The sequence below is a fragment of the Mustela lutreola genome, chromosome 6 (genome assembly GCF_030435805.1).
Source record: "Mustela lutreola isolate mMusLut2 chromosome 6, mMusLut2.pri, whole genome shotgun sequence".
Lineage (NCBI taxonomy): Eukaryota > Metazoa > Chordata > Mammalia > Carnivora > Mustelidae > Mustela > Mustela lutreola.
In genome coordinates this window covers 84,035,644-84,061,197 of record NC_081295.1, presented here as the reverse complement: position 1 = coordinate 84,061,197, position 25,554 = coordinate 84,035,644, and the positions used below count along the sequence as shown (strand labels likewise).

General features: G+C 40.5%; 1 protein-coding gene across 1 annotated transcript in view; it reads left to right on the top strand.

Moving 5' to 3' along the window:
- PXT1 (peroxisomal testis enriched protein 1) overlaps positions 1-24,763 on the top strand; it is a 49,553-nt gene extending 24,790 nt beyond the window's left edge. Inside the window, exons 2-3 of the mRNA XM_059177780.1 lie at positions 5,654-5,827; positions 24,647-24,763. Of these exons, the coding sequence (XP_059033763.1) occupies positions 5,654-5,827; positions 24,647-24,712 (240 nt within the window). The 3' untranslated portion in view covers positions 24,713-24,763. The remainder of the gene's footprint in view (positions 1-5,653; positions 5,828-24,646) is intronic.
- Positions 24,764-25,554: the final 791 nt, after the last annotated feature.

Here is a 25,554-nt window from a genome sequence, read left to right as displayed (position 1 = left end):
AGCCAGTTATTTTTGTAGAATGTCCTCATGACTTTTTTTTTTTGACTTGTATCAACTTCTAAGGTTATTCTATTTCAGAGGACTTATCTTTATTTTTCAATATATAGTTTTTTACTGAATTTACTGAATTTTAGTATTTGTGATTTTCAGCTGCTTTCCTTGCTCTTAGATGATTTTTTCTTTTCTCATCCTGTTCTTGTTTCATGGATACAATAATTTTCTGATGACACTACAATTTCTTTGAAGTATTTTTTAAAATATTTTATTTATTTGTCAGAGAAAGAGAGCACGAGCGAGCACAACCAGGGGTGAGTGGCAGGCAGAGGGAGAAGCAGGCTCCCCACTGAGCAGGGAGACTGATGTGGGACTCCATCGCAGGATCCTGGGATCATGACCTGAGATGAGGGCAGATGCTTATGCTTAGCCAACTGAGACACCCAGGTGTCTTTCTTTGAAGTATTTTTATGCTCCCTGCATTGTCTCTGGTTTTTTTGTTTGTTTGTTTGTTTGTTTGTGATTCTTTTTCTCTCCCTGATTCTTATATGTGGAAGGTTTTTAAAATTTTTCATGTTGAAGTTTTCCCTCTGGTATCTGGTGATTTTTATCATTCAAATTTTAAGAGTGAAGTCCTAAAAGCTGAGCAGATGCCCTAATTTGTGTCTGAGTCTTGTTAATTAAAGGCTTTTCCTTTGGGGATTTCCAAATGTCAGTATTTGTGGATCTTTTTTCTGGCATGGCTCATTTTTTTCTTTTATTCTTTGCTAGAGAGTAGAACTTGGTGGCAGAGTTCTGTGAGCCGGAGAAGCAGACTGGGTGCCTCATTTTCAGTTTCAGACTTAATTCCTCTTTTTTTTCAGTCAGATCTATGCCTTGTGTTGCCACAACTATAACTCCTTTGGGTTATTTTCTCCAAAGGTGGCATTTCCTGTTTCTTATGGAGGTAAAAGCAGTAGCCTGATTCTATCAGGTGGAATGACAACATTTGTTAAACGGATTTTCAAACAAATCTCCTTTCAGCATTACACCCCTCCCATCTCCATTCTAACTTCTCTCTGCACTTTACCTACTTCTAGTTCATGAGTCTTTCCAGGGCTCCTCAGGGTGACCCGCCTTGCTTCTCCTTGGTTTCTCCTTCTCCAACCACTTAGGCCTGACTAAGTCCTTCACCCGCCTCAATCCATTTTCCATTTTCATGCATTGTGATTTGGGGTGACTACTAGTTCAATAAAGATGAAACCTGTATTTTCTTTTTCCTCATTATTTTTGGGAGTAGTGATATGGGGACTATCTCAGCTATCTTGGCCAATTCCAAGTCATCTTTTCGGTCCCCGCTTAAACATCATTCCTAACCCAGACTAGGTTAGGTCCACTCACTATAATTCAGTCTCAAATACCTATCATGATTCTAATTAGGCATATATGTCTGCCTCCCCTGCTAGACCGTTACCTCCACCAGAGAAGGGACCATTTCTGTCTTGCTGACTGCTATATCCCCAGTGTGTAGTGCAATGCCTAACATTTAATAGGGGCTATGTACATATATTTTAAATATATATATATTTTTTATTTGCCAGAGAGAGAGAGAGTGAGAGAGCACACAAGCAGGGGGAGTGGCAGGCAGAAGGAGAAGCAGGCTCCCTGCTGAGCAGTGAGCCTAATGCAGGGCTTGATCCCAGGACCCTGGGATCATGATCTGAGCCAAAGGCTGATGCTTAACTGACTGAGCCAGCCAGGCATCCCTAAATATATATTTTTCATTGTTGATCAACATATATTACTCATTATAAAGATTTGTAGCTAGGGGCACCAGTCTGGCTCTGTCTGTAGAGCATGTGACTCTTGATCTTGGGGTTGTGAGTTCCTTCAAGCCCCATGTTGAATGTAGAGATTAGTTTTTTTTTAAAAAAATAGCTGGATTTACAGTTGATACCACCAATAATTATTTAAAGTTTCATGATCTTAGTTATGATTGTCTAGTTATTGTTATAGAAACACTATAAAATGACTCTTGTCCATTTCCAAACTTACTTTACATGGACACTTTTAAGATCATAATGTACTGATAGTAATATGCACTCTGATCAGCATAGTGTATAAATTTTCTATTTCTGCTGCTATAAATTACCAGAGACTGAGTGACAAAACAACACAAATTTTTTATCTTGTAGTTCTGGAGGTTTGAAGTTGAAAATGGGTTGGCAAGACTGCCTTCCTTCTGGAGGCTCTAGGGGAGAATTCATTTCCTTGCTTCCAGGTTTTTCTTCTTTAGCTTCCAGAGGCTGCCTTTATTTCTTGGTTCATAGAATCTTTCTTACACACTCTGACCTCTGCTCCCATTGTCATACCTCCTTCTCTGACTCTTACCTTTCTGCCTCCCTCTTATAAGTACCCACGAGATTAAGTTGTGCCCAGATAACTCAGGATGATTAGATATTTCTCAATAGCTTTAACTTAACCACATAAGGAAAATCCATTTTGCCACATAAGATAAAATATCCACAGGTTCTGGGGGTTAGGATGTGAACATCTTTGGGGGATGGTTATTCAGCCTACTACACATAGACAGTAGAATGTAAATCCATACATGAATTAGTTGCTGCAAGAAATGATAAAACTTCCCTGATATATACTTTAAACTTTGAATCAGAACAACCTCCAAACAAAGTAGATAACATAATTTATTAAGTGAAAAATATCATAAATATGTATTGAAATAATAAGACAGTAAACCAATGATTTTTAAAAAAACTTTTTTAAAATTTATTTTCAGCGTAACAGTATTCATTGTTTTTGCACCACACCCTGTGCTCCATGCAATCCATGCCCTCTCCAATACCCACCACCTGGTTCCCCCAACACCCCCCTCCGCCGCCCCTTCAAACCCCTCAGATTGTTTTTCAGAGTCCATAGTCTCTCATGGTTCACCTCCCCTTCCAATTTCCCTCAACTCCCTTCTCCTCTCTAACTCCCCTTGTCCTCCATGGTATTTTAAAGAATTTTTTTTTTTTTTTTTAATCAGAGAGAGAGAGAGAGGGAGAGAGCGAGCATAGGCAGACAGAATGGCAGGCAGAGGCAGAGGGAGAAGCAGGCTCCCTGCAGAGCAAGGAGCCCGATGTGGGACTTGATCCCAGGACGCTGGGATCATGAGCTGAGCTGAAGGCAGCTGCTTAACCAACTGAGCCACCCAGGCATCCCCTCCATGGTATTTTAAACCAATGATTATTAAATAGACAAATACATCATCAGCTCAGTAGCTGCCTTGCTTCCATGTGCATATCCATTATTGTCCTTTCATGAATCCTGGGATTTCCTGGTGTTTCAGGTAGGCACATCATTTCCCAAAGGCAATTATCTAATTATACAAACAACTATAAAAAAGAGCATAGTGTTTTTTCTTACATATATTTAAAAATAAACTTTAGATGGAAAAATATAATTAGCATTAATTATTTTTCAATAAATACTTCTTAAATCCTGCAGAATTGTTTGGGAAAAATTATAATAAAAACCTACTTGGGGAAAACCAATTCCAGCATTCTTAATTGTTTATTTTGAAAGACCATGGTTAGATATTTCCTTCTCAGTTATCTAGCAATGTCATGTGAATACACAGTACAAAATGACAATTTCACAAGGGGCTGATGGGAAAGGCTATCAGCTAGCTCTTTCAGATAAGAACCTCACTCTGGGGGTGCCTGGGTGGCTTAGTCAGTTAACAGTTTGCCTTCAGCTCAGGTTGTGATCCGGGTCCTGGGATTGAGATCCACATTGGGCTCCCTGCTCACTGGGGAGCCTGCTTCTTCCCCTCCTGCTGCACAACCTTCCATGCTCTCTATCATTCTCAAATAATTAAATAAAATCTTAAAAAACAAACAAATAAACAAACAAACCTGTAACTGTATCTTGACCATCAACTTTGGCTAATTTAATAATTTAATAATTTTATTCAGGGCTAATTTGGCCGTGCTGCATTAGCTGGAGAGCATGTCCTTTTTCCAATGGAAAGTGTACTTGAGAAATCAGATTAGGATCAGAAGGTTGTCTGATGCATATAGTTAAAATGCCAAACTGTTAAAATAGATGAAGGGGATTAAGAAAAAGAAACTTTCAGTTATAAAATAAAGAAGTCACAGGGATTAAAAAAAAACCAACTGTGAAGCTTCCCAAGGTATCAAAAAGGCCCAGGCACCCACAGCCCTTCAAAGCATAGCTCCCTCTTCCCTCATCTGGCCCACATTGTAAAAATCAAAATATTCAAGTAGCATTCTGCTCTGGAAAATATAGTAAATTTGAAAAAGAATGAGTCAGAATTCTACTGGCTGATTCCCACCTCCTCTTGGTTTGCATAGCTGGGATAACTGCTCATTGCTTTTCTTTCAGTCGTTTGTTTTTACTTCTTGCTTCTTTGTCTAAAGTTGGAATGCAGCCATTAGCCACAGGTAGCTACTGAGCACCAGAAATATGGCTAGTCCAAATTGAGATGTATTGTAAAATACATACTGGATTCTGAAGATGTACATTAACAAGAATATAAGATATTTCAGTAATTTTTATATTGATTACCCATTGGAATAATAGTATTTGGATTTATTTTGGAATATATTTGGGTAAATATATCATTAAAGTTAATTTTACATGTTTCTGTTTATTTGTTTCATGTAGCTGCTAGGAACCTTAAAATTACATATGTGATGCACATATTTTTATTGGATAGCATTGACCTAAGGCACCTGAAGTCCTCTTCTGTTACTTTCTTTAGTTGTTCTTTATTGTCTGACTTCTAACCATTTCTTCCACTTCCATTAAAGTGCTTAGATTTAGAGGGTAAACTACAAAGTGAAACTGTGGCCAACCTTTAAAGATTTTCTTTTAATTTATTTATTTTACAGAGAGAGAGAGATCACAAGTAGGCAGGCAGAGAGAGGGGGGACGCACGCTCCCCGATGAGCAGAGAGCCTGATGTGGGGCTCGATCCCAGAACCCTGAGATCATAACCTGAGCTGAAAGCAGAGGCTTAACCCACTGAGCCACCCAGGCGCCCTCAACCTTTAAGTCAAGAGAATTAAGTGCACTGGTAAACAATGAAAGTCTTAGTTCAGTTCTTCAGTGTATTGGTTTGGTGCTGCCGTATTAGAAAAAAGGTGTAGGGGCGGAAGAACAGTCTTCATTAGAGGTTGTAGAGATGGACTATGAACCATGTGTAGAGATGGACTATGTGTACATGGGGAATTAAAGAAAGAATACAAAATCATATACATGCAAAGAAGTAGGACAAAAATATATTTGATCTCCAACCCTCCCCATCTCTAGGCTTTAAATCTACTTTCTTCTGACTATGCCATTTTGTCTGCATTTTTCTATGCATACTTATTTAGACTACTCTCTTGGTAGAATGTGGCTACTGAAAAAAATGAAGAAAAACTCCCTGGAGATGAGGATGTGATGTGGTTGCAGATCTAAAGACCAACAATATAGAAAGATGTTTATTTAAGTTGAAAAAGACCTTAATTACTCTGTTCCATTTTCCACTCAAAACCATAACCCTTAGATATATAGAATAAAAGCTGTTTGTATTGTTAGAACACCAATATTCATCAAACATACTCAATATATACTGATGGGGGAAATTTTCTGAAGATGTATTTTTCAACAGGGAAAAAACATGAAGAAAAAACATGATACCATTGTTTGTGAACCTAAAGAACTTCTGAATGCCTCTCCCAAAGTAACAAATTGTTGCAAATCCCTGTGGGTGAAATACAGTTTTCAGGAGTACATGATGGACTTGTCAGCTCCCAGCCAGTTTCAGCCATGTCAAGGAACCCAGGTAAGATATTATTTGCATTAAGCTAAGATAAATATTATACTTAGCATGTGTTTTTCTTGGTATTGAGGACATAAAATCGGGCCTTAAATAGATTATTTAAACATTAACTGTAAGAAGATAGTGGTCAGTCATTCATTAATGTTCTTAGGTGGTAAAAATCTAAGACTGACATTGCCTCATAAGTCTCTTAGTGTCTGTTAGCTCTAAATTGTTGATGTGACAACTCATTAAGATGATCCAAAATTAACTAAAATAGATCAAATTTGCATTCTAATAGAGATTTGTCTTTAACTTGACCGGACAAAGTCAATATTGTTAAGTAGAGAAAATTCAGTTTTGGTTCCACTTTGATTTTGCCAGTATAGGAAAGAACATGAGGGAAACATAAACGTGAATTTTTGTTTTACAAAAATTTGCATGATTCCTAAATGTCCGTGAGTGTTGGAAAATTAAAGTCTCATGTTTTGAAGGGCACTAGGGTGTTGGGGTTAAAGAAGCTAAATTTCTGGGGGTTTAGACTTTTAGATGAAGAATATGCTAGACCAAAAAAAAAAAAAAAAAAAAAAAAAAAAAGAATATGCTAGATAGGGGCGCCTGTTGGCTCAGTGGGTTAAAGCCTCTGCCCTCGGCTCAGGTCATGATCTCAGGGTTCTGAGATCCAGCCTGGCATTGGGCTCTCTGCTCAGTAGGGAGCCTGCTTCCCCACACCCCTCTCTCTGCCTGCCTTTCTGCCTACTTGAGATCTCTCTCTCTGTCATAATAAATAAAATTAAAAAAAAATATGCTAGACACCTGGAAGGAATAATTAAAGCTAATCTCAGACTATTCTCCAGTTTTAAAAGAATATATGCCACTGAGAAAGTGGATATTCAGGCATCGTGATAGCCTCTTGCCACATATCAAATATGGTACGTTTTCCAGAAATAACTGTATTGACTAAAATAACTGAGTTTTGATCTGCGCAGGTGTCAACAATGATTTCTCAAAGCCTGAGATTCTGTCACCTATGAATATCTTCTAGAACATAGATTTTTTTTTAAAAATTGAGATGTAATCTGTACACCATAAACTTCAAACCTTTAAAGGGCAAAACCAATGGTTTTGGCATATTCATCAAGTTGTGCGATCGTTTTCACTATTCTGGAACTTCTGTTTTATTATAAACTTTTCCCAGTGTTTCCGCACTCAACTATACCCTTTGAGACTCACAGAGCCTTCCTCAAGCAACTTCTGAGGTACCCTGTGACCGGTTGCCACATTTAATCCAAATTAGAGTTTCCCTCAAAAACAGAAGCAGGGTGAAGAATAATGCCCCTACGTTTGAGTTATACAGTAACAGCCAACAACCTAATTTACGTTTGCTTTCTCGCCTAGAACTCTCGTTTTACCCTGCATGCGAAATCTTATTTGTGACAGGAATTTTAGTCGGGGGCAGGGGGCGGGCCACCGGCGTGTTAGAAAAACAAGGGATCCGTCAGCGTGAGGTGGAAGCGGACATAAGCCCTCCACCACCCTCTCACTCTCTTCCCGGCTCTGGAAGCGGCGGCGCGTTTGTCCCCTCATATTTTAGGTCATTTAGAAGCGTGGAGACAGAGGGGGCCCTTAAAGTGTCAGAACAGCGTCAGGAACGCCCAGCCGCAGGGTAATGGGAGGCGCGGGGCAGTATATTCCCGCGTTCCAGCCTCCGAGCTCCCGCGAGCGTGCCGGGGGCCAGCAGCTAGACTGGGGCTTCCCTGCTCGCTCGGGAGACCGATTCTGGCCGCCGCGAGCGCTGTGTGCGCCCCTCATTGGCCACAGCGGGACCACGTGACCTCTGCCGCCAAAATCGCCGGCTGGAGCTCGCGCTTTCCAGCCGGACAGATTGGCCGCGCGGTCAAAGGCTTGCAGGACCCGCAAAGGTCGAGGAAGTCGCGCAGAGGATCTGCGGAAGCTCTCTGGCTGGGAACCCTAAAGGGGAAAAAAAAAAAAAAAAAGCCTTAAGCACTACTTCACCTAAAACTCCTACGGAGGAAGCTGGTCACTGAAAGGTCCCCTTATGCCCTCTTTGCCTCTTGGGCACAGACTGAAAGTGGAAATCCCCAGTCCTTAGCGACTCGCTGAAGCCAAAATGTCTCGGCTACTTTGGGGAAATAGACACGTTTGAAAGTATAACTCTTGGGGAGCCTGGGTGGCTCAGTTGGGTTAAAGCCTCTGGCTTCAGCACAGATCACATCCCAGGGTGCTGGGATCGAGCCCCGCATCGGGCTCTCTGCTCAGCAGGGAACCTGCTTCCCTTCCTCTCTCTGCCTACCTCTCTGCCTACTTGTGATCTCTGTCTTTCAAATAAATAAATAAAATCGTAAAAAAAAAAAAGAAAGAAAGAAAGAAAGAAAGTATAACTCTTTGGAGAAAGAAAACACAATTTCTGTCAGGGGAATTTAAAACCGCTTTTTTTTTTTTTTATATTTTGTTTATTTATTTGACAGACAGAGATCACAAGCAGGTAGAGAGGCAGGCAGAGAGAGAGGAGAGAGAGAGGAGGAAGCAGGCTCCCTGCTGAGCAGAGAGCCCGATGCGGGACTCGATCCCAGGACCCTGAGATCATGACCTGAGCTAAAGGCAACGGCTTAACCCACTGAGCCGCCCAGGCGCCCTAAAACCGCTTTTTATTTTTTTTTAATTTATTTTTTTTTTTAATTTTTTTATTTTTTATAAACATATATTTTTATCCCCAGGGGTACAGGTCTGTGAATCACCAGGTTTACACACTTCACAGCACTCACCAAATCACATGCCCTCCCCAATGTCCATAATCCCACCCCCTTCTCCCAAAACCCCTCCCCCCGGCAACCCTCCGTTTGTTTTGTGAGATTAAGAGTCACTTATGGTTTGTCTCCCTCCCAATCCCATCTTGTTTCATTTATTCTTCTTCTACCCATTAAGCCTCCATGTTGCATCACCACTTCCTCATATCAGGGAGATCATATGATAGTTGTCTTTCTCTGCTTGACTTATTTCGCTAAGCATGATACGCTCTAGTTCCATCCATGTTGTTGCAAATGGCAAGATTTCATTTCTTTTGATGGCTGCATAGTATTCCATTGTGTATATATACCACATCTTCTTGATCCATTCATCTGTTGATGGACATCTAGGTTCTTTCCATAGTTTGGCTATTGTGGACATTGCTGCTATAAACATTCGGGTGCATGTGCCCCTTTGGATCACTACATTTGTATCTTTAGGGTAAATACCCAATAGTGCAATTGCTGGGTCATAGGGCAGTTCTATTTTCAACATTTTGAGGAACCTCCATGCTGTTTTCCAGAGTGGCTGCACCAGCTTGCATTCCCACCAACAGTGTAGGAGGGTTCCCCTTTCTCCGCATCCTCGCCAGCATCTGTCATTTCCTGACTTGTTGATTTTAGACATTCTGACTGGTGTGAGGTGATATCTCATTGTGGTTTTGATTTGTATTTCCCTGATGCCGAGTGATATGGAGCACTTTTTCATATGTCTGTTGGCCATCTGCATGTCTTCTTTGCAGAAATGTCTGTTCATGTCCTCTGCCCATTTCTTGATTGGATTATTTGTTCTTTGGGTGTTGAGTTTGCTAAGTTCTTTATAGATTCTGGACACTAGTCCTTTATCTGATATGTCGTTTGCAAATATCTTCTCCCATTCTGTCAGTTGTCTTTTGATTTTGCTAACTGTTTCCTTTGCTGTGCAAAAGCTTTTGATCTTGGTGAAATCCCAAGAGTTCATTTTTGCCCTTGCTTCCCTTGCCTTTGGCGTTGTTCCTAGGAAGATGTTGCTGTGGCTGAGGTCGAAGAGGTTGCTGCCTGTGTTCTCCTCAAGGATTTTGATGGATTCCTTTCGCACATTGAAGTCCTTCATCCATTTTGAGTCTATTTTTGTGTGTGGTGTAAGGAAATGGTCCAATTTCATTTTTCTGCATGTGGCTGTCCAGTTTTCCCAGCACCATTTATTGAAGAGGCTGTCTTTTTTCCATTGGACATTCTTTCCTGCTTTGTCAAAGATTAGTTGACTGTAGAGTTGAGGGTCTATTTCTGGGCTCTCTATTCTGTTCCATTGATTTATGTGTCTGTTTTTGTGCCAGTACCATGCTGTCTTGATGATGACAGCTAGTAATAGAGCTTGAAGTCCGGAATTGTGATGCCACCAACGTTGGCTTTCTTTTTCAATATCCCTTTGGCTATTCGAGGTCTTTTCTGGTTCCATATAAATTTTAGAATTATTTGTTCCATTTCTTTGAAAAAGATGGATGGTACTTTGATAGGAATTGCATTAAATGTGTAGATTGCTTTAGGTAGCATAGACATTTTCACAATATTTATTCTTCCAATCCAGGAGCATGGAACATTTTTCCATTTCTTTGTGTCTTCCTCAATTTCTTTCATGAGTACTTTATAGTTTTCTGAGTATAGATTCTGTGTCTCTTTGGTTAGGTTTATTCCTAGGTATCTTATGGTTTTGGATGCAATTGTAAATGGGATTGACTCCTTAATATCTCTTTCTTCTGTCTTGCTGTTGGTGTAGAGAAATGCAACTGATTTCTGTGCATTGATTTTATATCCTGACACTTTACTGAATTCCTGTATAAGTTCTAGCAGTTTTGGAGTGGAGTCTTTTGGGTTTTCCACATATAGTATCATATCATCTGCGAAGAGTGATAATTTGACTTCTTCTTTGCCGATTTGGATGCCTTTAATTTCCTTTTGTTGTCTGATTGCTGAGGCTAGGACCTCTAGTACGATGTTGAATAGCAGTGGTGATAATGGACATCCCTGCCGTGTTCCTGACCTTAGCGGAAAAGCTTTCAGTTTTTCTCCATTGAGAATGATATTTGCGGTGGGTTTTTCATAGATGGCTTTGATGATATTGAGGTATGTGCCCTCTATCCCTACACTTTGAAGAGTTTTGATCAGGAAGGGATGTTGTACTTTGTCAAATGCTTTTTCAGCATCTATTGAGAGTATCATATGGTTCTTGTTCTTTCTTTTATTGATGTGTTGTATCACATTGACTGATTTGCGGATGTTGAACCAACCTTGCAGCCCTGGAATAAATCCCACTTGGTCGTGGTGAATAATCTTTTTAATGTACTGTTGAATCCTATTGGCTAGTATTTTGTTGAGTATTTTCGCATCTGTGTTCATCAAGGATATCGGTCTATAGCTCTCTTTTTTGGTGGGATCCTTGTCTGGTTTTGGGATCAAGATGATGCTGGCTTCATAAAATGAGTTTGGAAGCTAAAACCGCTTTTTAAAAGAAAATTTGAGGAGATGCGTAGGATCTTGGGAAATCGGAGAAACCACCCTGATAGGTTGTTTAAGGGAAATCAGAAACTCTGGGGAAAACAACGTAATAAGAGCAAAAAGAGGGCTTTTCCACTTCTAAAAATGTAATAATTACTGGTAGGAAAGGGTAGAATTATGTATATGTGTGTGTGTGTACGTATGCTTGTGTATGTAGGTAGTATAAATGCGATATATTGATTGTAGAAGTCAGTAGAGAATCCAGTTGTTCAGCCTCTTTCTCCCTCAGAGAGTGGCTGGATGCTCATTTTGCCCCTTTCTCTTTTCTTCTAAGTCTCAAGTGTCCTCTTTCTCCAGAGGGACACATTTTCTTTTTTTACAAATTAAAAGCAGCAGCAGCAGCAACAACAACAACAACAACAACAACAAAAACAAAACCAGGGTCTACTAAGTTCCAGACACTGCTAGGTACTGGGGTGACAGTGGTGAGCAAAAACATTAACAGTCCCTTCCATCCTGGAGCATATTGTGAGGTAAAGGAGGCAGATAGGTCCAGATGCTGTAATGGGGCTTTGATCTAGCAGGGAGTTGGGAGAAGGCTTCCCTCAAGATTAACCCTGGACTGAGATCTGAAGGAGGCAAAGGGAGCCTTTTGGGCAGGGGAGAGCTGATAGTCTCTCCTCTTCCAGCGACTGCCCATTTCTCATTTCCACTACACATAAATTATATTGGCCTCTAAGTTATCAAAGACACTTCTTTTTTCTTTTAATTGTTAAGTTCTTAGGGAGTAACTCATAACTAATAATTACTGTTATAGACCATGTATTACAGTAGGTAAGTATATAATACACACATCTAATATACATTATCATCTCTTGTTTTATATAATAAAAGCATGCAATAATTTTTTTTTTTTAAGATTCCATTTTATTTATTTGAGAGAGAGAAAGTGAGAGAGAGCACAAGCAGAGGGAGGGGGAGAAGCAGACTCCCCAGTGAGCAGGGAGCCCGCAGTGGGCTCAGTCCCAGGACCCCAGGATCATAATTAGAGCTGAAGGCAGGCACTCAACCGACTGAGCCACCTAGGCATCCCAAAACATTCAATGATTATAACAAAATTTAGAATATGTATCTCAGTAGAACTAAAAGCTCTATAGATATTCACAGTGGTGAGAGATCACATTATTTTGGAAGATTCAAAAAAGCCATATTGAGAAAGTATTTTTTGAGTTGTGATTCAAAGGTAAAATTTGGTCAAATAGAGTAAGAAGGCTGGAGAGGTGAGTTGAGATATATTCTAAGGACCTTGAAAATCAGTCCAAAGGGTTTATAGAAACTAAGTAAAAATGTTCTATTTCACTTTTAAGGACTTTCCTGAGATATTTTTTCTTTTATGTTTACCTTAGAAAATTTAAAATATGCAAAAAAGTTGTACAAATGAGGGACATCTGGGTGGCTCAAGTTGGTTGGGCAACTGCCTTCGGCTCAGGTCATGATCCCAGAGTCCTGGGATTGAGTCCCTTGTCGGGCTCCTTGCCCCGAAGGGAGCCTGCTTCTCCCTCTGCCTCTTACCCCTTGCATGGATTTATCATTTTTTGGTGGAGGGGGGAGCACATTTGATTTATCTTTTTATCTCTCTCTTTCTCTACCTCCCTATACACACATACTCATAAACACATGTACAGATTTTTTTTTTTTTTGCTACAAAGAAAGTTATGAGATAAAGTTGTAGACCTACTAACTTCATCTTTAAATAATTCCATTTCTAAATAATTTGTCTCCTAAGAACAAAGATTTTCCTGTATAACCACAATAGAGTTATGATACTCTTGAGATACTTTCTAAAGTAAATTTTGAGTATTTATGTTAATACATTAATAATAAATGGTTACTAATTTTAAATGGCTTTTTAACAATGACTAAGATATTAAGTGCTATAGAAGTATTTGCCTATAAAAACATATTTTCATGGGTGGAAAATTAAAGAATATGAAAATTTTGACATATGGTGAAGAGTCTTGCCTTCTTGTTCCCTTGTTCCCTGTCTGTTCAGTTCCCACTCTGAAGACTCCTTATTGCAGGCAACCATTGTTCTTTTTTTTTTTTTTTTTTTAAAGATTTTATTTGTTTGACAGAGAGAGATCACAAGTGGGCAGAGAGGCAAGCAGAGAGAGAGAGAGAGAGAAGAGGAAGCAGGCTCCCTGCTGAGCAGAGAGCCTGATATGGGGCTCAATCCCAGGACCCTGGGATCATGACCTGAGCTGAAGGCAGAGGCTTTAACCCACTGAGCCGCCCAGGTGCCCCTCTAGAGGTTTTTTATGTAAGTATGAGCAAACGTGAATATAGATTTTTATACCCCTCCCTTTTTAGAGAAAAGGTAGCATTCAAAACACACTGTCCTTACTTGTTTTTCAGTTAACAGTATGATTTGTAGATATTTTTCCATTAATAGTTACAGAGTGTCATTTTTATTTACAATGACATAATATTCCATTGTGTGAATATAGCATAATTTATTTAAATAGTTTATTCTTACAATGAGATATCATCTCACACCAGTCAGAATGGCTAAAATTAACAAGTCAGGAAATGTCAGATGCTGGTGAGGATGTGGAGAAAGGGGAACCCTCCTACACTGTTGGTGGGAATGCAAGCTGGTGCAGCCACTCTGGAAAACAGCATGGAGGTTCCTCAAAATGTTGAAAATAGAACTGCCCTATGACCCAGCAATTGCACTATTGGGTATTTACCCTAAAGATACAAACGTAGTGATCCAAAGGGGCACATGCACCCGAATGTTTATAGCAGCAATGTCTACAATAGCCAAACTATGGAAAGAACCTAGATGTCCATCAACAGATGAATGGATAAAGAAGAGGTGGTATATATACACAATGGAATACTATGCAGCCATCAAAAGAAATGAAATCTTGCCATTTGCGACAACGTGGATGGAACTAGAGCATATCATGCTTAGCGAAGTAAGTCGAGCGGAGAAAGACAACTATCATATGATCTCCCTGATATGAGGAAGTGGTGATGCAACATAGGGGTTTAAGGGGGTAGGAGAAAAATAAATGAAACAAGATGGGATTGGGAGGGAGCCAAACCACAAGTGACTCTTAATCTCACAAAACAAACTGAGGGTTGCTGGGGGTAGGGGGGTTGGGAGAAGGGGGTGGGATTATGGACATTGGGGAGGGTATGTGCTTTGGTGAGTGCTGTGAAGTGTGTAAACTGGGTCATTCACAGACCTGTACCCCTGGGGATAAAAATATATGTTTATAAAAAATAAAAAATAAAAATAATTTTTAAAAATAGTTTATTCTTGATATACATTTAGGTTGTTTCCAATCATTTAATATTGAAACAGTGCTACAACAAATTTGCTTATTTGTATTTGTAAACCTTGCACATATTTGCATTTGTAAAAATTGATTGATACATTGCCCCCCTCATCCAGAGGTTGTACCAATTTCACTCCCACCACTAACTGTGGGAGTTTCTTTAGGCTTTTGATAAGGTTCTATACCGAGAGGTAAAATATGTGAATGTGAATTATTGTTGATATTTTACAAGTTTAAGTGAAAGATCTGTCTTCAAGAGAAACTAAAAGGTAGGGCTGTTCTTATTCCTATAGAATAGCCAACATTTTTCATCTAACCCTAACCTTATTTTCTGTCCCATTCTCTCTACCCCCTCATGCAACTGCATCTTTAGAATCATAATCAATAATATCTGTTGAGGACCTTCTATATGCAGGGCACTAAACTAGGTCTCAGAGTTATGAAATAGATACAGTCCTCAAGGAATACACTGTTTATTTTTATTTTTTAAAAAAAATTTTATTTATTTGACAGACAGAGATCACAAGTAGGCAGAGAGGCAGGAAGAGAGAGAGGAAGGGAAGCAGGCTCCCCACTGAGCAGAGAGCCCGATATGGGGCTCAATCCCAGGACCCTGGGATCATGACCTGAGTCGAAGGTAGAGGCTTTAACCCACTGAGCCACCCAGGTACCTGGAATACACCGTTTAGTTGGTCAGACATGCACAAAATATTATTTATTATGTTGAGTTCTGGAATGTAAAACACATCCCTAGCTTTGGTACATTTAATCCTTTATTGCATCCTATCTGCATGTCCTTTCTTTTCTGCCCCTTTGCCTACCCAATTCCAATTGAGCTATTCAAGTATTGTTGGCTTCTATATAGCTCTTCATTTCTCCCATTGTCCATTACTGAAACATATACAACTTGTATTCCATCTTCCTAATGCTGATAGTGGATTTGGTATTTCCCAGGTGTCAGTTAACTGATCAGTTAAACTAATAGATGCAGATCGTTATGCTTCTGATTGGCATGGGCAGGGCTGGTCCTAAATCCATTTTGAAAAGGTGACCTCAATTTGGAGGATCTCCCTACTCGGTTGCCCTTTCCTTTCTCTGCGTGCCTTCTCTCCTGGGTGAGCTCTCAGCCCTCACTGGTACCCTCACGTAATCTTTGATTGGGTGTCAACTAATTATTAGGGTGTTATTTCAAAATGGTCTGAGATGAGAATGTTATTAATGTGTATAGGGTTCATGATACTTTTGAAAACAACAATAGAAACTGAAATGACAGGCAGTATGGTTGCAATTTTTATCAAAGGGCCGTATATTTCACCTACTATGTAATTCACCTTCTCTTACCTGAGGTGAGTTAATGTACTGAGACCCTGGCCCTCCTTACCTCCTATATTCTGCCTTCCCCACTTAACCCTGTTGTAGGGTTCAGGAATTCTGGAGCCATTGCCCTTAGAGCACTTTTTAAAAAAAGGCTTTTTAAAAAATTTGTTGTAGAGAGAAAGAGAGATAGTGAGAATAGAGAGAGGGACAGGGAGAAGGAAAAGGAGAGGGAGAGAATCAGAATCCTTGCGGAGCATGGAGCCTGCCATGAGGCTCCATCCCAGGACCCTGAGATCATGACCTGAGCTGCAATCAAGAGTTGGAGGCTCAACAGACTGAGCCACCCAGGTGCCCTCAGAGCTCTACTTTTGAACCCAGCCAGGCAGCCATGGCTCAGTGGCTTCCGGTGGTAGGACAGGGGGCCTGTGAAGTGGGGTGAGTAATCTCCCGTGCCCTTAGACACTCTTCCTGTTGTCTTTCCCAGTCCCCTCACAGCCTGGCTGTCCCCTTGTGAAAGATTTTGTTTTCCAACTGTGTCACCCTGCATAGGTGATGCTCCTTGTAGTCAGGCAGAAGTGGGTCTCACTGGCTGCCCAGAGTGTGTCAACGTGTGGGTTCAGGTAATGATGCTGTGTTTTCATTGCACTAGAATATCTTTTCCAAGCACTCATGTCCATGAGAACAAATCAACTAGTATTAGAGAGGTTGTAAAAAGGGCGTGAAGCAGTGTCTGGTACATAGAAGGCCTTCTATAATATATATATATATATAATCTATAATATAATATATATATATATATATAATTTATTTATTTGACAGACAGAGATCACAAGTAGGCAGAGAGGCAGGCAGAGAGAGAGGAGGAAGCAGGCTCCCCGCCGGGCAGAAAGCCTGATGTGGGGCTCGATCCGAGGACCCTGAGATCATGACCTGAGCCGAAGGCAGAGGCCCTTAACCCACTGAGCCACCCAGGTGCCCCCTATAATATTTGTGGAATGAATGAATGAATGAATGAGTGAAGGAAGGCTAGGTTAGTATCCAGTCTCTCCTTTCACCTCCATCCCCTGCCCCACTGTCCCATTTCCAGGGAGGAAACTTTAACTGGCTCTGTTTTCCACTTGTGTCGATTAGTGAGTCTCAGTGCTGTAGGCTAGGATCACCTGGGGAGCTTTAAAAAAACCACCAATCTGTAGTTTTATTCCCAGACCAAGAAAAAAAATTTTTTTTAAGTCTCCAAGTTGATCTTCATGTGTAGCCAGAGTTGAGAACTACTGTTCTAATAATGTGTGTTTATTCTCCCATGTCTTGGTTTATTAAATTGGTGCCATCCATTGGTTCTTTTCTCCCCCCATTGATTCTTTAACATGACAGATGGGGTTTAGCTCATACTATACCCTCTCTTCTCATGGTTGATAGTTAAATTATTGTAAAACTTCCATTTGTTGTCTTTGGAGACTTCAGTAATTTAAAATCCTCTTTCTTATTTCATGTATTTTTAGCACTGTCATATGACTCCCAGTTTTATAAGATGCAGATATTAACTTCCCTGTCCTCTGTTCACTTGGCCTTCCATACCCTGCTCTTTGTCCCTTACACTTATTTTATTTTTATATAGCTGGAGTCATTAGCATTTATATTCTGGCCTCCAGCCACAACAACTCTTCCATACTTTGTCCATCAGCTGAGTCCAAAAGTTAGAAACTAGTAACCTTGGTTTACATTTTTATACCTATGTAAATATCATCTAATACCAAGTCCAATGGTAGTAGCTAAGATATATAATATAAAGCTTATTATATACCTCGCACTTTATGAACATCAGTTTTTAATATTCGTAAAATCTTAGAGTCCTTTTTAACAAATGAGGAAACTGAGGCCCAGAGAAGCTAAGTATCTTGCCTAAGAATAGGAAATTAGAAAGTAACTGGGCCAAGCCTTGAAGCTTCCCCTATGGGAAGATAGGATAAAAATGTCTTTTCTTTAGGTTCAAGTTTAGGACACCTACCAGCTGGAAAGAGAATGTCCATCAGGGATATATACACATTTTTTCCTTTCTCTTTTTTTTGGGGGGTGGGGTTGGAGGTGATGGTTGTCTTTAGTCCCTATTATGTAACTCTGGTCAGCCTTCTTTTTTCCATTTCTGTTAGTGACAGATTTCAGCCACTTCAAGATCCCCCTCTTTCTCAGCAGATGGCATAGTTTTCCGCTTCATGTACAAAACTGAAGTCATTGGGGTAAACACCTAATTTCCTTCTCCCTTGTCCCAGACTTCTGTACCTGCACGTCACATCTTACCAACTATTCTATCTCAAAGGAAGGGTGCCCCACCCTCTAACTTCGATTCAAAGTTAATCTTTCCATGTGATTTTATTCTCCTTTGTCCCAAACCTTTGTCCGAAACCTTGTTGGGACTTGGCCTCAACAATTTGCTCTGCTCTATGTTCCGTTGCCATTATTCCTGCTCTAGTTCCTCTCCTCAACCTACAAAACCTGCTCAAGACTCTCAACCTAGAAAATTCCTTCAACTCACCTCTTCCTTTTGCCACTGTCTGTTCTTTTTCCATCATGGGCACTGCTTGGAATAGTAGTCTATACTTCTTTTTTTTTTTTTTTTTTTTTTTTAAGAATTTATTTATTTATTTGACAGAGATTACAAGTAGGCAGAGAGGCAGGCAGAGCGAGAGAGAGGAGGAAGCAGGCCCTCCGCAGAGCAGAGAGCCGATGCGGGACTCGATCCCAGGACTCCGGGATCATGACCTGAGCCGAAGGCAGTGGCTTAACCCACTGAGCCACCCAGGCGCCCCGAGTAGTCTATACTTCTTGATGCTACATCTAGTCTGGTGGTTCAAATTCACACTTCACTGTCATGCAAACTTCCTTCTGTTCAGCCTTCCTGCATGGCCAATTTTCTTTTGCTTTACTTCAATCCTGGGTGACATCAGCAGTTCTTTTTAAAAAGAGCAGTTTGTCCTTGGTGAGAGACTTTGAGCCTTTCTGAGATTGACCAGTAGTCCCACTAAACTGAGGCAAACTGTTTTGAAATTATTATTCAGCTCGGGTATTTTTTAGCCATTGAACATTTAACTATAATATGTTGACATGATGTCCTGTGAGATGAGGCAATGACTGTTGATTTTGCATTTCACAGATTTAAATGTTCAAAGTACTAGCTAATGGCTTCAAGCTCTCCTAAAGAAGTTCCCTTCCCTTCAGCTAAAAGAAAAGGTCCCGCTGAGTTTGAGATGAGGACTTGCATTCTGGAAAAGGTGGTTTGTCCCTGTGAAGGGGAGGTATCTGTTTTCCAATTTGGAAGCAGATGGTCCCGCATGAAGAGAGGCCAAGACTTCAGAATCTTCACACTCCTTTCTGTCCACCCGTTGTGTCAGTATCCAAAGGTAAAAGGTTATGCAAGGCTCTGGGATTAGGGGTTCTGGCTACCAGCAATAAAATCCATATGTGCTAGAATGACTTTTTCCCTCAGAGTAATCACCTCCCAGTCATAAAACAAGGGACAAAACCTGCGATTGTTTGAAACCTTGTCCAGTCATATAGGTAGAGTACTATTAAGTGGAACACAGAGGAATATCCTGTTGAAAGGACCTAAAAAATGATTCCTTTATTTTCAATTTAAACCACATTAAAATTTGCTTCACATTCAGGCCATAAACTTCCTGCATGACCTTTTATTGCTTTCTGGACTTTCTCACTCCCTTTCCTTCTCTTCTCCCACATGATTCATAGTTTCCATTTCTTTGAGTTTCCCCCAATTTTCTTCCATACCCTTGCTCAAGGGTCTGTCCTTCCAGAGCTGTTCTCTGGCTCTCATCTAGTCTCTCTCTGGGCCTATTGTCCCACTGTCATCCTGGGACTTTCCTTCACGTGGGTTGGATTCACCTTCTGCTAAATCTTCTTTCTCTTTCTTGGTTTAGTCATACTCTGTGTTATTGGAATACTCCCTCCTAAGGAATTTTGTATGGGAGAAAAATTCTCGAGCCTCTCAAATGTCTTCATTCGCCTCTCACTTGTGACTGAGAGTTCAGCTAGACATGGAATTCTAGGTTGAAAATAATCTTTTATAGAATTCTTGGGGGCAAAAATGGTTCCTTTATATTCTAGTATGCATTGTAGTTGGGAAGTCAGTGGCCAAACTAACCTGTGTTTCTCTTTGGAGATTTTTAGTGTCTCTTATGCCTAGTGTTTTGAAATTTTAGTATGTTCTGGAGGTGAGGTTTTTACTTCCCCATTTGCTGTGTTGGGAACTTGGAGGGGCTTGTGTGTGTGTGTGTGTGTGTGTGTGTGTGTGTGTATGTGTGTGGCAGGGTGCGGAGTTGGGGGGACTTTCTAATCTGATGTTTGGTGTCCTTCAGCATTGGGAAGCTCTCTTACACTGCTTGCTTTGAAATTTTCCTCCTCTGTTTCTCTCTTTCTGGCCATCCCATAAATCAAACACTCATCTTTCCATATTGACCCTCTATATTACCTATCTCTTCTCTCGTATATATTTTTCACCTTCTGACTTTTTTTCCCCAAGTGATTTTCTTGACTTAATTTTTTCAGACCATCCATTGTCTTTTGAATTTTGGCGATCATATTTTTTAAATTGGAAAGATTTTGTTCTAGGATTGTTCTTTCTTCATAGCAGTTTCTTTTTTTTTTTTTTTTGAATGTGATATTGTCTTAAATCTCTCAAAATATATATATATTAGAATTGGCAAACATTCTCTTCCATTCCCTGAATTACATGTATTCTTCAGGATTAGTTTTCTTTGTTTTTCTGATATTTCTCTTGCATTCTGTGGTCCTTCTCAATTGCTAGTGATCCTTTATTTTAAAGAAATTATGGACTGGGTAGCTGGTGTGGGTTTTTTCTGCTTTTGTGTGAGTATGAAGGAGGTAGTAGTAGTAGCTAACATTTATGTAGTGTCTATCTATGTTCCGGACACTTCCTTGTGAACTGATTCAGTCATCTCCCAAACTCTCTATGAGAGACTTACTATGCTATTTCATTAGGTTTAATAATATGCCATCAATTGTAAAATATACCATCATTTTGTTTACTTCTAAAAGGTAAATGTCATTGAAATATGACATGCCATAGGTTATAAAACACATTCTGATTTTGGAGACATTACAAAATCTTATGGTTGATGAAATAATACATTACTATTCCCTTCTTACAGTTGGAGAAACTGAGGCACGGAGAGATTAAATAACTTGTCCCTGGTTACACAGTGTTACCTATAGTGGATTTTACATTTGAACCCAAGTGATCTGGCTTCAGAATTTTACCACTATGATTAATTAGTGCCCCATTGAGTGGGGACTCAAACTGAGGCATAGGAGGGCTCTGAGTTAGGGGGACTTTAGGAACACGAGTCAGGGAGCTCACTTTCTCATCCTAGGTCCTCCAAATGCTGCAACAAGGAAACCTTTAATTTGAGGCACCAACATTCATAAAGAAGCTTTGGCTTTCTCCACAAGATTTGTTCTCTTCCATTAGAGAAGAGTGGCCTGGGTTTTTCTTGCCTGAAGTTTGTGCTGGGTATAGTGGCCTGGGGGTGTCAAGGGTATCATGTGGTACAGTTGATCCCCATCAGCCTTCCAGTCAAGGTCATGTCTCCTTCTCCCAGCCCTGGGGTTTTAGTGTAGTAAATGGGCTTCCAGGCCTCAGGAGCTCCTGTGGTGAGGTCTTGGCACTTTCTCTGCCTGGCTCATTTGTCCATATCTTGCCTCATCTGCTTTCTGCCTTCCAGAAACACATACACATCTCTCATCTGCTGTTGATCCATCTCCCATTCTTTTCACTGTTGTGGTTTTATTCTAATTTTATGCATTCATTTTGGTGGTGTCTTGGGAGGGATTAGGGGCAATGGGAGGCTGATGCTTATGTCCAGGCTTGAGCCAGAAGTCTCTAGAACTCTATTAAATATTTAGTGAACAAAATCAAGATTATGAAAGCACGATCACCATAGGAGAAATTAAAATAGTCACAGTATAGCTAGCAGCAAAGAAACACTTATAAAACCTTAGAAGTATGTTTGCTTGAAAGTTTTCCCAAGTGCAGCTAAAGGGACAAAGTTTTATAGGTATGATTCTCACCACAGCAATATTTTTTAAAGTTTCAATACATTGAGGCTTATTATTTGCTTTATGAAGGAATTATTCTTGCAAAAGATTAACCACATGATTGTCCCAAATTTCCCAGGAGGCCTTTCAGACTATGATTTTATTTTCAGAACACTGTGTGGAGATCTACGTATATACATTCACACAACTTTTCAGCACAGAGCAAGATATCCTTTTTCCCTCTGGATATTAAAAATTCAATTCTTGGAAAATACAGTTTTACTTTTATGTTTAATTCATTTTTGTCATCTTGTCACAAGACCTCTTACTTCTCCGATATATGGTTATTTTAGAGCTTTGATTTAATAATTTCTTTCCTTAGGGTGGCTGAGTCACCCAGTCTCCCCTGGGTGGCTCAGCCATTTAAGCATCTGCTTTCAGCTCAGATCATGATCCCATGGTTCTGGGATCGAGCCCCGCATCAGGCTCCTTGCTCAGCTGGAAGCCTGCTTCTCCCACTCCCTCTGCCTGCTCCTCTGCCTACTTGTGCTCTCTCTCTCTGTAAAGTAAATTAAAAAAAAATCTTTAAAAAAATAATTTCTTTCCTGTAATCTTATAATATTTTTTATAACATTGTGGCATAGGTATTTTGCTGTGTAAATATATGTAGGACAGGGATACTGGTCTCTCTTTAGTCAGCAGATGATCCTGACTAAACAGGTTGAGTACAGCAGAGCCTTGAAGACATTTTGCATTCAACTTAAAAAAAAAAAATTGTATTTATTTGAGAGAGAGAGTGTGTGTGCACGGGAGCATGTAAGCACAAGCTCTGTGGGGTGGGAGAGTGGGCCAAGCGGAGGCAGTGGCAGAAGGGGCAGATGCTCCTGAGTAGGGAGCCCAATGCGGGGCTCGATTCCAGGACCCCAGGATGGTGACCTGAGCCAAAGGCAGGTGTTTAACTGACTGAGCCCCGCAGGTGCCCCTCCATTCAAATTTTAATAGGAATGGATAAATGACCAGAACCCAAACACAAGCCACTAGTACCAGGAACCTTTTTTTTTTTTTTTTTTCATTTTATTATTTTCAAAAGATTTTGTTTTTAAGTAATCTATATACCCAGCATGGGGCTCAAATTCACAACCCCAAGATAAAGAGTCATGTGTTCCACCGACTGTGCCAGCCAGGTGTCCCAGGGACCTAATTTTTAAATTTTGCTTTCAGAGTCTGTCCTGAAGCATCTGTATAGCCAACATGATTTCCTACACAGTTTTTCCTACATTTGACAGCTCTGCACAATGATAATTGATATGATACTTTGATGATTATTTGTTTGGTTGCAGGGAAGAGAAACCTACTCTGGTCACCTTCAAAAAGCTGTGGTGAGGATGTTTATGAAACAGAACTGAACTTGGTGGGGTCAGGTTCTCAGGGAATTCTGGGGCCAGTCTTTTTTTTTTTAATCTTGCTTTTCTAGTAAGTGTCTGGTGGCTTACTTACTGGTGGCTTTTTCTTCTCTGTCAACCAGCTTTCTCCATCTCTCCTTTCAGTGTTTCCTTCCCTTTCATAATGTTTGCTTGCAAATGGATTTGACTTACCCTAGGCCCAACATAGTCCTGTAGCATTACTGGTCCTGCTGCCGATTTTTTCTTAGTTTCCTGAACACTGAACAGAGAAGAAGGGACCCTGTTCTATTTAGAGGCTGGGTTTTGACTACCTGACCAGCCAGTGAATCATGGTTCTTGGGTCAGGCAGGTATCCATCTCTGATCCAAACAGCTTTGGGCCTGAGCTCAGGGTGAGGACATGGAAGAAGGAGCTTGATTGCTTAGGCAACATGGCAGATTCTATTGAAAGGGGATGTGGGCAAGTCACACGATGATTGGCATCTTTAATGATGCTTGATTTCATTGTTGGAAAACTTTAAGTATGTTTGGAACAACTTGGATGCATGAATTCATGTTTTATTTTTATTTTTATTTTTTTTAAAGACTTTATTCATTTATTTGACAGAGAGAAATCACAAGTAGATGAAGAGGCAGGCAGAGAGAGAGAGAGGGAAGCAGGCTCCCCGCTGAGCAGAGAGCCCGATGCGGGACTCGATCCCAGGACCGTGAGATCATGACCTGAGCCGAAGGCACCGGCCCAACCCACTGAGCCACCCAGGTGCCCTGAATTCATGTTTTAAACTGTAAATTGCATGAGACTAAATACAGATCAAGATTTTCCACCTGGAAAGCAGGGTAGTGCTTGGATTGAGATGTGCTGTAGGTATTTGTGTTGGATTTGAAAGACTTAGGTATAATAAACAGAATGCAAAACAATATCAGCAATAATCTTATATTGATTATACATTTAATGATAATATTTTGGATATATCTTTTTTTTTGTTAAAGATTTTATTTATTTATTTGACAGAGAGATATCACAAGTAGAGTGAGAGGCAGGCAGAGAGAGAGAGAGAGGAAAGCAGGCTCCCTGCTGAGCAGAGAATCTGATGCGGGACTTGATCCCAGGACTCTGAGATCATGACCTGAGCCGAAGACAGTGGCTTAACCCACTGTGTCACCCAGGCGCCCTGGATATATCATCTTAAATAGAATATATTACTTATGTTATACTAGGTGTTACTACTAGGAAATTTGAAATTAGTATGTAGTTTGAATTATATTTTTATTGAACAGAGCTAATCTATTCCAATATAAGACTTTGCTTTTCTATAATCATTGATGATGAGATTTCATCCCTCTCGTCTAATAAGACAGTTTTTTATGACTAGTGGTGAGGGGTTTACTGATAGTTAATAATCTCTTCTGAACTCTTCTGCCCATGTAGGTCACTATCTGCCTTTTCAGCCCAAGGAGAGTAGCAGTGGCCAGAACCATCACCAGGAGGAGATAATCCACAAGTTGGCCATGTAGTTGAGAAAAATCGGGGACAGCATTGATTGTGGGATGGTTCAAGAGGTGGGTCTTCTGTTTCCCCAGCAACAGCCAGTCAGGTAGCCAGGAAGAGCAAAGAGAACAAAGGCCATCAAATGGCTGAGACGCCCAGGAATTAGCAGAACACGTGGATTAATGATGTCCAGATCACGAAACCTTAGATCTGAAAGTTGTGAACCTGAGTCAAAGCCAGTATTTGATCTCACACTTGCTACTCAAACTGTGGTCCACAGAGAGCTAGACAGCAGAGGCGGCATTTGGCAATTGGTCAAATGTGCAAAATCTCAGGCCCCAGCCCCAGTGCTGGAATCAGAATCAACTTTTTTACACATGCCCTGGGAGATCTGTGTGCACATTAAAGTGTGAGAATTGTTGCTCCCCACCCTCAAACTGGGGGGCCTATTAGATTCACTTGCGGAGTTGTAAGCACTATAGCTTCTTGCGCCCCACCTTGAGGGATTCTGACTGAGTTAGCCTGAGGTGTGGCCTGGGCAGCAGGTGGTTTAAAGGCTCCCCAGGTGAATCTAATGCTCAATCAGGGAGGAAAGAACCTCAGCCTTCCTGGTGGTTTTCCTCCTTGAACTATCCAGAAGTAATGCTCTAAGCCCTACTCCTGCTGGTTTCTTTGCTTCTTTGTTTAGAGATACTAAGGGAAAACAGGAAAGAAGAATAATTACTGTTTGATATCTTAGAGGTGCTCAAGTCCACTGGGACCAAACTATGGTTGGCAGTGGAGAGAGAATGATAGGTGGGTTCTATGGTTGGGGGTAGGAGGTAGGTGGCGGGCGGTGGCCCTCATAG